The sequence below is a fragment of the Chinchilla lanigera genome, unplaced genomic scaffold (assembly GCF_000276665.1).
Source record: "Chinchilla lanigera isolate Chin_1 unplaced genomic scaffold, ChiLan1.0 scaffold00084, whole genome shotgun sequence".
NCBI lineage: Eukaryota > Metazoa > Chordata > Mammalia > Rodentia > Chinchillidae > Chinchilla > Chinchilla lanigera.
The window spans coordinates 8,000,906-8,012,942 of record NW_004955485.1 but is presented as its reverse complement, the minus strand read 5'-3'; the positions used below and the strand labels follow the sequence as shown (position 1 = coordinate 8,012,942).

General features: G+C 55.8%; 2 protein-coding genes across 7 annotated transcripts in view; both read left to right on the top strand.

The window, feature by feature from the left end:
* Positions 1–6,782, top strand: part of Gbf1 (golgi brefeldin A resistant guanine nucleotide exchange factor 1) — a 119,914-nt gene extending 113,132 nt beyond the window's left edge. For 4 of the 6 annotated variants that reach the window (XM_005403849.2, XM_005403846.2, XM_005403847.2 and 1 more), the window contains 10 exons: positions 358–518; positions 659–911; positions 1,044–1,249; positions 3,840–3,990; positions 4,091–4,221; positions 4,570–4,671; positions 4,925–5,038; positions 5,153–5,333; positions 5,483–5,611; positions 5,972–6,782. In XM_005403849.2, coding sequence (XP_005403906.1) covers positions 358–518; positions 659–911; positions 1,044–1,249; positions 3,840–3,990; positions 4,091–4,221; positions 4,570–4,671; positions 4,925–5,038; positions 5,153–5,333; positions 5,483–5,611; positions 5,972–6,237 — 1,694 coding nt within the window. In that variant the 3' untranslated portion in view covers positions 6,238–6,782. The remainder of the gene's footprint in view (positions 1–357; positions 519–658; positions 912–1,043; positions 1,250–3,839; positions 3,991–4,090; positions 4,222–4,569; positions 4,672–4,924; positions 5,039–5,152; positions 5,334–5,482; positions 5,612–5,971) is intronic. The other 2 variants (XM_005403851.2, XM_005403850.2) reach the window with 1 other exon arrangement.
* Positions 6,783–11,166: 4,384 nt separating this feature from the next.
* Positions 11,167–12,037, top strand: part of Nfkb2 (nuclear factor of kappa light polypeptide gene enhancer in B-cells 2 (p49/p100)) — a gene marked incomplete in the record, with an annotated part of 7,047 nt that continues 6,176 nt past the window's right edge. The window contains 1 exon segment of the mRNA XM_013504082.1: positions 11,167–11,375.

Here is a 12,037-nt window from a genome sequence, read left to right as displayed (position 1 = left end):
AGAGTTTCCAGTGCCTTCTGGCCAATACCTACACATAAAACATGAAGGCCAGTAGGCAGTGCAAAAGGCTGTGAAGCTAAGCTGAAGCCGAGGACCATTTTCTAAGAAACTGTGCTTCGCCACCACCCCTTTCTCTGACAGCTGCTGCTAAATGCCATCAGGAGCCCAAATTAGCCTGCTGCCCTGTTTGGCCAAGAGAAAAGCCGTCCAGGTCTCAGCCCTTTGGTGACATGGCTGAAAGTAGGCCAGGCCAGAGAGAGAGGAGGCCAGACCTCAGCACCTTCCTTCTGAGCCTGAATCTTTCGTCCCAACATTCCATCTGCACCCTGACTCTCCCTTTCTCCTTGTCTGGCTTAGGGGCCCAGTCAGACAGTGAGCTCCCATCTTACCATCAGACTGATGTGAGCCTGGACCGAGGGTACACTTCTGACTCAGAGGTCTACACTGACCATGGCAGGCCTGGCAAGATACACCGATCAGCCACTGATGCTGATGTAGTCAACAGCGGTTGGTTAGTGGTGAGTGAGGGTACAAGAGGTGGTGTTTGGCTCTTCTAGAGGCAGATGAGTCTGAGAAAGATTCCCGGTCCTCTAGAGGGCATGTGGGGAGAAGGGAGGTCACGCCTGAGTCCCCAGCTTGTTCCCTGTGTACTTAACAGGTGGGGAAGGATGACATTGATAACTCCAAGCCAGGGCCAGGGCCAGGGCCCAGCCGGCCGGGCCCTTCGCCCCCCATCAATCAGTATAGCCTCACAGTGGGGCTGGACCTGGGGCCACACGACACCAAGTCCCTGCTTAAGTGTGTGGAATCGCTGTCCTTCATTGTGCGTGATGCGGCCCACATTACCCCTGACAACTTCGAGCTCTGCGTCAAAACCCTGCGCATCTTCGTGGAGGCCAGTCTCAATGGCGGTGGGTTGTCGCATGAAGGGGCAGTGGGAAGGCCGTGTGGACCTTCAGGAGGGAGGCGGGGAATGGAGGCAGGCGGGGCATCTTTGTCTTGCGTGTGGCTGTGCATATGTGACCTAGTCTGGCTCTGCTCAGGGTGCAAGTCCCAGGAGAAACGTGGCAAGAGTCACAAATACGACAACAAAGGGAACCGCTTTAAGAAGAAGCCCAAGGAGGGCTCAGTGCTCCGGCGGCCTCGTACCTCCAGCCAGCACGCCGCTCGGGGTGGGCACAGTGACGACGACGAGGACGAAGGCGTGCCTGCCAGCTACCACACGGTGTCTTTACAGGTCAGTCAGGACGTAAGTATGGCAGCCTTTACTTCCTTCCTCCCCTGTACTGTGGCTGGGTCCTGGTGGGGCTGGGGAAGTCAGGTTTTCTGGGGGGTTTTTTGTGTTTTTTTGGTACTGGGAATCAAACTCAGGACCTTGCACTTGCCAGGCAGGCACTTGTGCCACTGAGCTGTATCCCCGGCCCTTTTTTGCTGGTTTTTTTTTTTTTTTTTTGAGCGGGGTGGGGGCTGAGGAAGTCACGACTAAGAGGAGGCCTCTGTATTCTGCCCAAGCCTCGAGCACCTCCTCCCAGCAGTGGCCACCTGAAAGCCTTTGCTTGCTAGAATGTATGTTTAAATTAAAATGTATTTCTTGAGTAGATAATCCGCGTACATAGTACAAAGTTCAAAAGTTACAAAAGGGTAAATTGATAAAAGCAAATTTCCATTCCGTTCCTGTCTCCAGCCACTAACTTCCTTTACTAGAGGCATCCACATCACCAGTTTCTTGTCCATTCTTCTATATTTATTCTATGTCTATTTAACTCATATAATACTGATTTTAAAAGCCAAGCATAGTGATGCACACCTGTTATCCCAGCACTAGGGAAACTGAGGGAGGAAAATTGCAAGTTCAAGGCCAGCCTGCACTACATAGTGAGTAGGCCCCTGTCCCAAAAAAGAAAGAAGGAAGGAAGATAGGAAGGAAGGAAGGAGGGAAGGAAGGAAAGAAGGAAGGAGGAAGGGAGGGACAGAGGGAGGGAAGGAAGGAAGGAAGGAAGGAAGGAAGGAAGGAAGGAAGGAAGGAAGGAAGGAAGGAAGGAAGGAGAGAAGCAAAGAAAAAGAAAGAAAGAAGAAAGCCTTTTGACTGAGCAGCTCTGAGAAGGGTTAGTATATAGTGAAATCACCAGTTATGTTCAATATAAGAAATACTGGAAAAACACTAGTCACCACAACTCAGGGAACCAAAATTGCATCTAATGGCCTCAGAGAGTATGTGTTTGAACTGAGCCTTGCAGAGGACTTTGCATCTGAAAAGTTCAAGTTAATTACTGAGGATGTTCAGGACAGAAACTGCCCTAACTTCCATGGCATGGATCTTACCTGTGACAAAATGTGTTCCATGGTCAAAAAATGGCGGACAATGATGGAGGTTACGTTTATGTGAGATTACTGATGGTGTGTGCTTCATTTGTTCTGTATTGGTTTTACTAAAAACCACAGCAGTCAGAAGCTATGGACAATCTTGACAGGCGTGGTGGTGCACGACGATAATCTCAGCACTCAGGAGGCTGAGGCAGGAGGACTGCTGTGAGCTCGAGGCTAGCCTGAACTACCTAGCAAGACCTCTTATGCTTAGCACCAGCAGGCTGGTCTGCCAAGTCTGGGAAAAGAGGATGGAAAGCGTGATCCTAGAGGTCCCGACATGACGACTTGAAGGAGGCAGTTGATCAGTTGACTGCACACAGCAGGGGGAAAGACACAGAAAACCTTGCCAGTCTGTTGTTCTCATTATGATGTCCTTGTTAGAAAGCAAAAGTGCTGCGGGAGCCCGTATTTGCATTGGGAAAATTCACAGAGCTGTCTGGGGAGGTCGTTCTGCAAAAGCTACTGGGGATGAGGCTAACGTAGTTCTGCTGAAGGATGAGGCCGCCAGTGCAGGAGTCTGTTTAAAATCCAGATTTGCACGGTGACAAAATCCTGTTTGTGACAAAAACATGGATTTTATGCTGATTTTTTTTTTTCAATACTGAGGATTGAGCCCCAGGCCTTGCACGTGCTAGACAAAGGCTTTGCAGCTGTAGGCACAGTGACAACAGTGAAGGTCAGCCCAGGCCTCTTTGTGTTTTAAAGACAGGCTCTTTCTAAGTTGCTCAGGCTGGCATTGAACTTGCAGTGTCTCAGCCCCTCAGTTAGCTGGAATTACTGTATAGCCATGTGCTGCTACACCCCACTGAGCTGAATTTATTTCACTAACTAAATAGGGAAACAGTTGCCTTAAATAGAATGGCCTTAGAAAAACAATGAAAACTTACAGATATTAATCTAGCCAGACACTATTGCTCATGCAAGTCTCTGAGCTTGCTTCGTTTTTAAAATGAGATTAATAAAATAAGGTTTTCTGTGTCATCAGAAGTGTGAAATAGTGGGGCTGGGGATTTAGCTCAGCAGCTCAGCCGCACAGCGCCTGCCTAGCAAGCACAAGGTCCTGAGTTCGATTCCCGGTACCGGAAAAAAAAAAAATGAAATGTGAAATAGAACTGACAGTTCCTTTCTCATAGCAACTGCATGCTGTTGAGTCTTAGTCCACACATCTCCTACACTCTCCCTTACTGTGATTCCTGACTTTGAGAAACACAGCCAGGTCGGGAGCAACCAGATCATCAAGTTGAGGCAAAGGGAATCTCAATACAGTTTAACATGAGGGGATTCTTTATTCTTTTCTGTACAATATTGATGTGTATAATAAAAATAAAACATTAATTGGGGAAAAAGGGGAGGAGTATGGAGCGAATGGCGCGAGAGGCCCTTGAGGACTCAGTCGGAGACAGTGGGTGAAGGTGGGAAGGGGCCGAGCAGGCCTCACCCCACTCGTGTCCTGCCCTCTCCTGTGATCCCAGCTACTCGACCTGATGCACACCTTGCACACAAGGGCAGCCTCTATCTACAGCTCGTGGGCAGAAGAGCAGCGCCCCCTGGAGACAGGTGGCCAGAAGATTGAAGCAGATTCGCGCACTCTCTGGGCCCACTGCTGGTGCCCTTTACTGCAGGGTAAACTCGGGGAGCGGGCAGGGGAGGGAAGAGGTAGTGCTGAGCTTGGGGAGCCCGGGCCCAGATGCCTGCAGGAGCTTGACCCTCCTCTTGCTCTCAGGCATTGCCTGCCTGTGCTGTGACGCCCGGCGCCAGGTCCGAATGCAGGCATTAACCTATCTCCAGCGAGCGCTTCTGGTACATGACTTGCAAAAGCTAGATGCCCTGGAGTGGGAGTCCTGTTTTAACAAGGTAGGACTTCACACTGGTCTTGAGGTAAAGTTTAAATCCTAGGAAAAGGCAGCTGAAGAGCTCTAGTATCTGTACTCAGTGTACTTTCTTGGCTGTTCTGTACCTACCCTACCCACCCCCAGCTTCCTTGGGGCAAAGCTGCCCAACTGACCCTTCTCAGGTAACACGGGGTTTTGGTTTTTTGTTTTGTTTTCTGTTTTTTTTTTCAGACAGGGTCTCACTGTGTAGTCCAGGCTAGTCTTAAACTCATTATGTAGCCCAGGCTGGCCTCAAACTGACAGCCTCCCAAGTGCTAGGGTGTCAGGCTTGTGCCACCACGCCCGGCAACATTGGGTATTCACCTACCAGGTGCTGTTCCCTCTGCTGACCAAGCTCTTAGAAAACATCAGCCCAGCAGATGTGGGTGGGATGGAGGAGACCCGGATGAGGGCTTCCACGCTGCTCTCGAAGGTACAGCTCTCCACCTTACCCCACCTACTCTCACCGTACCTGGCTTTCCCAAGTTGGGAAGCCGGGGCTTCCAGTAGGATCTAGAGATGCAGCCCATGTGCTTGGGCCACCTGGCTATGGGGACTCAGCAGGACTCAGGGCTGTCTCTTATCCAGAACCCCCGTGCAAGGTGTATCAGCCTGCCCCTCAGCCCTAGGAGGGGTTCAGAGAGTTCTTGTGCTGCCCCTGGCTGAAAGGGGCTGGTGGGCCATAGGTCTTCCTACAGCACCTGTCTCCGCTGCTGTCCCTGTCCACCTTTGCGGCCCTCTGGCTCACCATCCTGGACTTCATGGACAAGTACATGCACGCAGGCTCTAGCGATTTACTGGTGAGAGCGCCCACTGCCCTCTGCCTCTGCCACCTTCCAGGAAGACTGGCTGTCTCCTGGGCACCTGCTCCCCTGGTGCCTCTTTCCTCCTCTCATTCCTGCTGCCTCCTGCAGTCGGAAGCCATCCCTGAATCGCTGAAGAACATGCTCCTGGTGATGGACACAGCGGAGATTTTCCACAGTGCAGATGCGCGAGGCGGTGGCCCCTCTGCCCTCTGGGAGATCACCTGGGAGCGCATTGACTGCTTTCTGCCACACTTACGCGATGAGCTTTTCAAGCAAACTGTCATCCAAGGTAGGGGGCCTGGCCTAGCTTCACCAAAGGATCCCCAAAGCTGAATTCATTCTCCGTGCCCCAGGTGCGTACAGAGACTGGTAGGCAGCCAGGGCCCTGCTGGGAAAAAAGCACTGAGAGTCGCCCTCTGGATTTTCTGCCCACCCCAGACCCCATGCCCACGGAACCACACGGCCCGAAACCTCTAGCCTCGGCCCACCTGACTCCTGCTGCTGGTGACCCCTGGACACCCGGCCATCCACCTCTCCCAGAGATACCCTCCGAGTTGGGAGCCTGCGGTAGGTCCCTCCGGGCTGGCCTGCTCGAGAGTGGGCAGGAAGCAGGAGGGCGGAGGGCCGGAGCGGGCTTGGGATCACTGAGGAGCAGGGGTGAGCAGCCCGAGGAGGGCCGCAGGGGCCCTAGAGCAGATGTGCCCCTCAGGGGTTCTAGTAACGACCGGACCTAATTACCCTGCCCAGGGCGCCAGTGCGAGGTAGACTGAAGGCAGCTGAACCTTGAGCTGAGTTTTGAGGGGAGACTCCCAAAATTTCAGCCTGGGAGGGGATGGGGAAGAACAGAGGTTCAGTACTGGCTCGGAAGTGTGAGTTGTCCCTTGCCGACGAGACGGCCTGACTGCAGCCACCTTCCTCTCCTCGCAGACCTGGAGAACCCCAAGGGCTCCCGAGCCACCTGCAGCAGTCCCCCGGGATCACCAGCGCCCTCAAGCCCAGCCCCAGAGGGGTCTCCCCCGCTGCCCCAGCCCCCACTGATCCTGCAGCCCTTGGCCTCCCCGCTGCAGGTGGGCGTACCACCCATGACTCTGCCCATCATCCTCAACCCCGCGCTCATCGAGGCCACCTCTCCTGTGCCCCTCTTGGCCACGCCCCGCCCCACAGACCCCCTGCCCACCTCCGAGGTCAACTAAGGCAGGGCCCTCCGAGAGCAGGACCAGCACTTCCCACCGGGCCGTCCCTGGTCCTCTTCGGCCATCCGGGGCCCCAGACTCCGCAGGCCCAATCCGAGCTGCTGTTGCTGTCACTGTCACTTGGAGCTGGGGAAAGGGCAACTCTCAAAGCCCTTGCTGGACCCCGCTTCAGACTGCAGGGCCTCCTTCCTCCTCTGGGGTCCGTTCCTGAGGGTCCACCCTGAGAGTGCACTTAGGCGTCGCCTGCGGCCTCTGCCTGCGGCCTGGCAGCACTGGGAGCATCACTGTGCCGGCCCTGCAGCGCCCAGGTCAGGTGCGGAGCGCCCGGCCCAGCCACTCCGCACTTCGCTCCACGGCCATCCCGCCCCAGCAGCCCGAGGCTCCCTCCTCTGCTGCCCCCTTTAGCAATCATTGTCAGTCTGGAGCGGTGATGGGCACTGTGGAGGCAGGCGGGGGACCGGCGGGGCTGCCCGAAGGAGCATGTACATGCGGAAACTGTGGCGACAGTGGACTTTTTACGCTGTAATAAAGGTCTGAGCACCGCCGCCACTGCCTTTCCTCCCTGCTTCCTCAAGCTTGTGGGGAAGGACACCACATTGCTGGGGTCTCTGGGGCTTGGCTCATGGGTAAACTGGCAACATGCGGCAGAGCCTACCCGGCCCCCGCAGCAGGCAGGGGCCAGGACTGGGCCGAGGGACCCTGCGGCACTGTTCCCCCCTCCCGCTGCTGTGGCAGTGCACCCTCAGCAGAGATGAGGGTGCCAGGGTGGGCATTCTGCAGTGCTCGGAAGAGACCCTTGCGAAGCCCCCTCCTGTCCCGAGAACACCTGGGCCCAGGGCGTGGAGAAGTGGAGCAGCCTCTTGCCCTCCGCCGGAGCCTCATGCCATACTGCAGAGGAACAGTCTTTCCTGCCCCCACTGACGCCATCCACCTGTCAGTGGGCGTGAGCAGAGCCCCCATGCAGAATCAGCATGCGGGATCCAGGCAGGACTGCCTGGAGCAGGCAGTGGGCCCACAGGGGCAGTGCCAGAGTAGCATTCAGATTGCTTTTTTGTTTGTTTTTGCTTGGCACTAGGGAATGTACCCAGGGCCTCACATAAGCTATGCAAGTGCTCTACCACTGAGCTACATTCCTAGCCCTTTTTGTTTGTTATTTTGAGACATGGTCTCACAAAGTTGCCCAGGCTGCCCTTGAACGTGCACTCCTCCTGCCTCAGCCTCCTCAGTAGCTGGGCTTACAGTCACGCACCACCACGCCTGGCCTACGCAACACTGTCCGTTACCCTTCCCCAAGGGAAGCCACTGACCTTGGCTTGCTGCATAGTGCTGCCTGCCCCTTCTGCAGGACAGAGGAGAGCGGGGCCTGTAGTGTGACCAGCTTGTCTCCCTCACAAGGGGCGGGGCGCTCACCACCGTGTCCTTTTGCTTCACGGTTCCAGCCACTGGGAGTTTAGGTTTGTAGGTGCTTCACTTAGGTGTGGAAAGAGCACCTCAGAAAGGAGAAGTGCCTGCTGTGGGCAATACTAAGACACCTGCCAGAGTTTCTCTCCCTCATGTGGGCCAAGACCATGCCTTCTTTCCACACTAACCAAAGCTGGCCTAGCCCAGCCCGGCCCTGGGGAAATGAGGGCCCGGGCTTCGTTGTGAGAGCAGAGAAGCGTGGCTCTGCAGCCAGCTGGCCAGCAGGAACTCGCACTGCTACAGTCTCTGTTCTCTGTCCAAGACCTGCAAGCTGTCCTTTCAAGCTTATGCTCCCCTCTGGGGGAAGAGCACTGGTCGCTGCAAAGCTGAAGGCCGTGCTGTGAACAAAGGACAGTGCCGACTCCTCGTCCCTCAGCTCATCTCACAGACTAGGAGAGAAGCAGAGGAACTACAGGCCAACCGCCTCCACGCTGGGCAGCAGATGCTCTCTGGGAGGCTGGTTCTGTTACAGAGCAGCGGGTACACAGCGCCAGGCTGCAGACGGCGCTGCCTCCTTCAAGGCAAGGACAGCTGTGAGAAAGCAACACTCAGGCCTCAGTTCTTTTCTTTCTTTTTTCTTCCAGTTCTGGGGATCAAACCCAGGCCCTTGCCTGGTGTGGTGGTGCACGCCTGTAATCCCAGCACTTGGAAAGCTGAGGCAAGAGGACTGCCATGAGTTAGAGGCCAGCCTGAGCTACATAGTGAGTTCAGGGTCTTTGAACTCACAGTAAAGTTCTCACTAGTAGTGAGACCCTGTCTCAAAACAAAAACAAAACAAAACAAAAAACACACATATCATCTATCTGAAGTTTTCTACAAGAACTTTTCTCAATCATCAGATGAATTATAGCTCAGACTGTGGGTCAGTATGTGCGTCTTACTTTTTCTCGTCGCAGGCACAAAGTACCTCACACCTAAAGTTAAAGGAGGAAAGGTTTATTGTAGCTCACAGTTTGTGGAGGTTTAGGTTCATAGTTGGCTGGCTCCAAGGCAGGGTGGCACATGGCAGAGGGCATCACAGAGGAGAAACAGTCCAAGGCAAAGCAGGGCAGGCAGAAGGCAGCAAGCAAGTGAGCTACAAGTGACCAGCAATGACTACACCAGCCCTCGTTCTCTTATATTTTATCCACACTACTTGCCCTTAGGGGTAGCACTCACACCCTTAATCCTAGTATCACACTGTCCTGGCATTGCATGCTTGATTCCCCCCAGATTCAGCCACCTCTGAAAAACCACCTGACCACATGAGGCTAAATAAACCTTTTCCTCTTTAATTCTGGGTGTTGGGTATTTTGTCTCAGCAATGAGAGAAAAGTAACCAAGACACTACCAGAGTGCTGGGATTACAGGTGTGTGTCACCATGCCTGGCTGGATTTGAGCCATTGGGGCTGGGGATGTGGCTCAGTGGTAGAGTGCTTGTCTACCATTCACAAGGCCCTGATACAAAGTGAGCTCAAGGCCAGCCTGAACTGCATAGCAAGACCTTATCTCAAAAAGAACCCCCCGCAAAAAAAAGTACTTGAAAATCCACATAAAGCAGAAAGGCCTGTTTTGCTTTATACAAATGGAGGGAGAGATTTCTCTTGCAGGCAAGAGACAGGGTTAGAATCTTAACTCTGTCCCTTTCCAGCTGTGTCTGGTGGTGTCACTGTGCCTTTTGGAGCCTTAAGCTTTTCATTAGTACATAAAGGTCATATAGGGTGAGCATCTGTAATTCAAAATTGATGCAGTTTCTGCCGGGCGTGGTTGTGCACGCCTGTAACTTCAGCACTTGGAATGCTGAGGCAGAAGGACCACCGTGAGTTTGAGGCCAGGACTACATAGAGACAGCGTTTCTCAAAAACACAAAAATTGATGCAGTTTCAGATTTTGGAGCATTTCAGATTTTCAGATTAGAAAGTTTCCACCTATATAGTCTATGCAAATACTCCAAAATCCAAACAATTCCAAAATCTGAAGCACTTCTACTCTTTTGCTATTTGTTCTGAAACAGGGTCTTGCTATATGGTTTAGGCTGGCCTTACACATGCATTGATCTTCATGTCTCAGCCTCCCAAGTGCTGGGATTACAGGTGTGCTTAGTCTCAAGCATTTTGGATAAAGGGTACTCAGTCTGTGGTTATCTCTCAGAATTTATACTAAAGTACCCTAACAAACCAGGTTGCTGGCACACGCCTGTAATCCCAGCATGTGGGAGGCTGAGCAGGAGGATCGCTTCGAGTTGGAGGCCAGTCTGGGCTACACAGTGAGTTCAAGGCCAACCCGAACTGCGTGGGGAGACCCTGTGTCAAAAAAGACCATAAATAAATAAATAAAGTACCCTAACTGTATATTTTCTGCCAAGATTAACAGGAAGAGAAGGCTAGGCAGAACCCAAATCAAGAGCCGTAACAGTCCATTTTAGTGCCAGTGCAGCCCGTAATTGCATCCATACGAAAGGGGCACCTGGTGTGGTGGTCCACGCCTGTAATCCCAGCACTCGGGAGGCTGAGGCAGGCTCACTACGAGCTCCAGGCCAGCCTGGGCTACACAGTGACTTCAGGCCAGCCTGAACGGCACAGTGAGACCCTGTCTTCTTTTTGTACCGGGAATAGGACTCAAGACCATGCGCTTGCCAGGCAGGCACTTGTGCCGCTGGCCTATAACCCTGGCCTGACTCTGTTAAAAAAAAAAAAAAAAAAAAAAAAATGGAAGCTGGGAAGATAAGGGTCATTCCCTGCTCGGAGGAAGCTTACATTTAGACTGTAGATGCCTTTTCAAGTCTAACATCCTTAACCTCTGCGGAAGATGAACGAGGCCCGGAAACACCTCCCTTCCCGGCGCAAGGCAGAATCCCGAACTCAGGTCAGCCTAACAGCCTTCCTCGTTATAGACCTGCCACGTAGAGTTTGGGGCCCGTGGTCTCCTCCCGAAGCAGAGACGCGCGCGAGCAGGGAGGGCCTCGGGGTCCCGGTCGCGTACGGCCGCCAGATGGCGCCCAGGGACTGACCGCAAGAGCTACTTCCTTCCTCTTCCCGCAACCCTTCCGAGCAGCCGGGCCCGGCTGGGGCGGGCCGGCTCCGCCCCCCGCCCCCCGGGGTTCTCCAGAAGCAGCCAGGCGTCAGGCGAGGCCAAGGGCGAGAAGCCGCGGGGATGCCCCGCCGGCCCGCGCCAGTCTGGGCAATGGAAGGGACCCGAGCGTTGGGCGGGGAGCGGCCCTCGCCGCTGTCCAGCCCGGGACTGGTCCCGCCGTCAGCACGCGCGGAGTGCAAGGCCCCGCGCGGCCCGACGGCGGACCGCGCCCTCGGAGAGGCGCGCCTGGGCCCCTCGTGGTTGGCTGCGCGAGTCCAGAGTTGGACTTTCAGCCAATGAGAAACAGCACGGGGCGTGACGCGCGGAAACGTCACGGGAATTCCCCCCTCCCGGGGGCGGGAAAGGGGCTTTCCCCGCCGGAGCCCGGGCTGCTGGCGAGGTGTAGCTTCGCGTCGCGGCGGATCGGGCGGAGAGAAGCCGGAACCGGGCCGCCGCCGCGGCGAGAGGCCGGCGCAGACCCCTGCGTGGCGGCCACAAGGGCGGACCGAGACCTGTGCGGGTCCAAGCGCCGGGCTGGAGAGTGGCAGGGGCGCACACCCGACGAGCGGCGCACGGCCACGTAACACGCTCACACGTCCGCACCCTCGCTAACACCACGCGAACCGTAAGTACACCTGCGCTCCGACTCGCACACGCGCGCAAGCAGACTTGTTCACCTGTGCACTCGCGCGGGACACACCCTCCGCGCACAGGCTGGAGGGCTCGCGGTGCCCGCAGAGCAGGCGCACGCCGTCGGGCCGAGCAGCTCCGGAGCCCACCCCCCAGACGCGCTCGCGGCACGTGCATGTCGACCCACGCACACAGCGCGCGGGAGGCCGGGGGCCGCAACACACCTTCCCGAGCGCAGGGAAGGAATCAGACTCGAGAGCTCCAGGGAGCCGGGCGCGGGGTGGGCGTGCAGGGCTCGACCTCGCTCCGCGCAGGCTGCACGGCTCGGCTTGCGAGTCCAGGCGGCTGAGAGCCTGGCCTGAACGGCGGACGCCTCCCCCATTGGCCTAAGGAGCAGAAGCCCGGGCCCCCACTGGGAAGCGCCCCCCGCCCACGGACAGTTCGAAGAGGCGGCTTTCCCACAGCAGGAATGTCCCCCCAAAAGCCCCGGAGGTGAATCAGCCGTGGCCTCCCTCTTGGCAGAAAATCCCAAGGTTGCTCCAGGCCAGCGGAGAGGGCGAGAGGCGGCCCGGCCGCGGACTCTGCGCCTCCCGGGCCGCCGGCCTCGTCCCTCCCGCCCGGGGGCGTCCCTGGCTCCGGACTCCCGGCCCCCCGGCC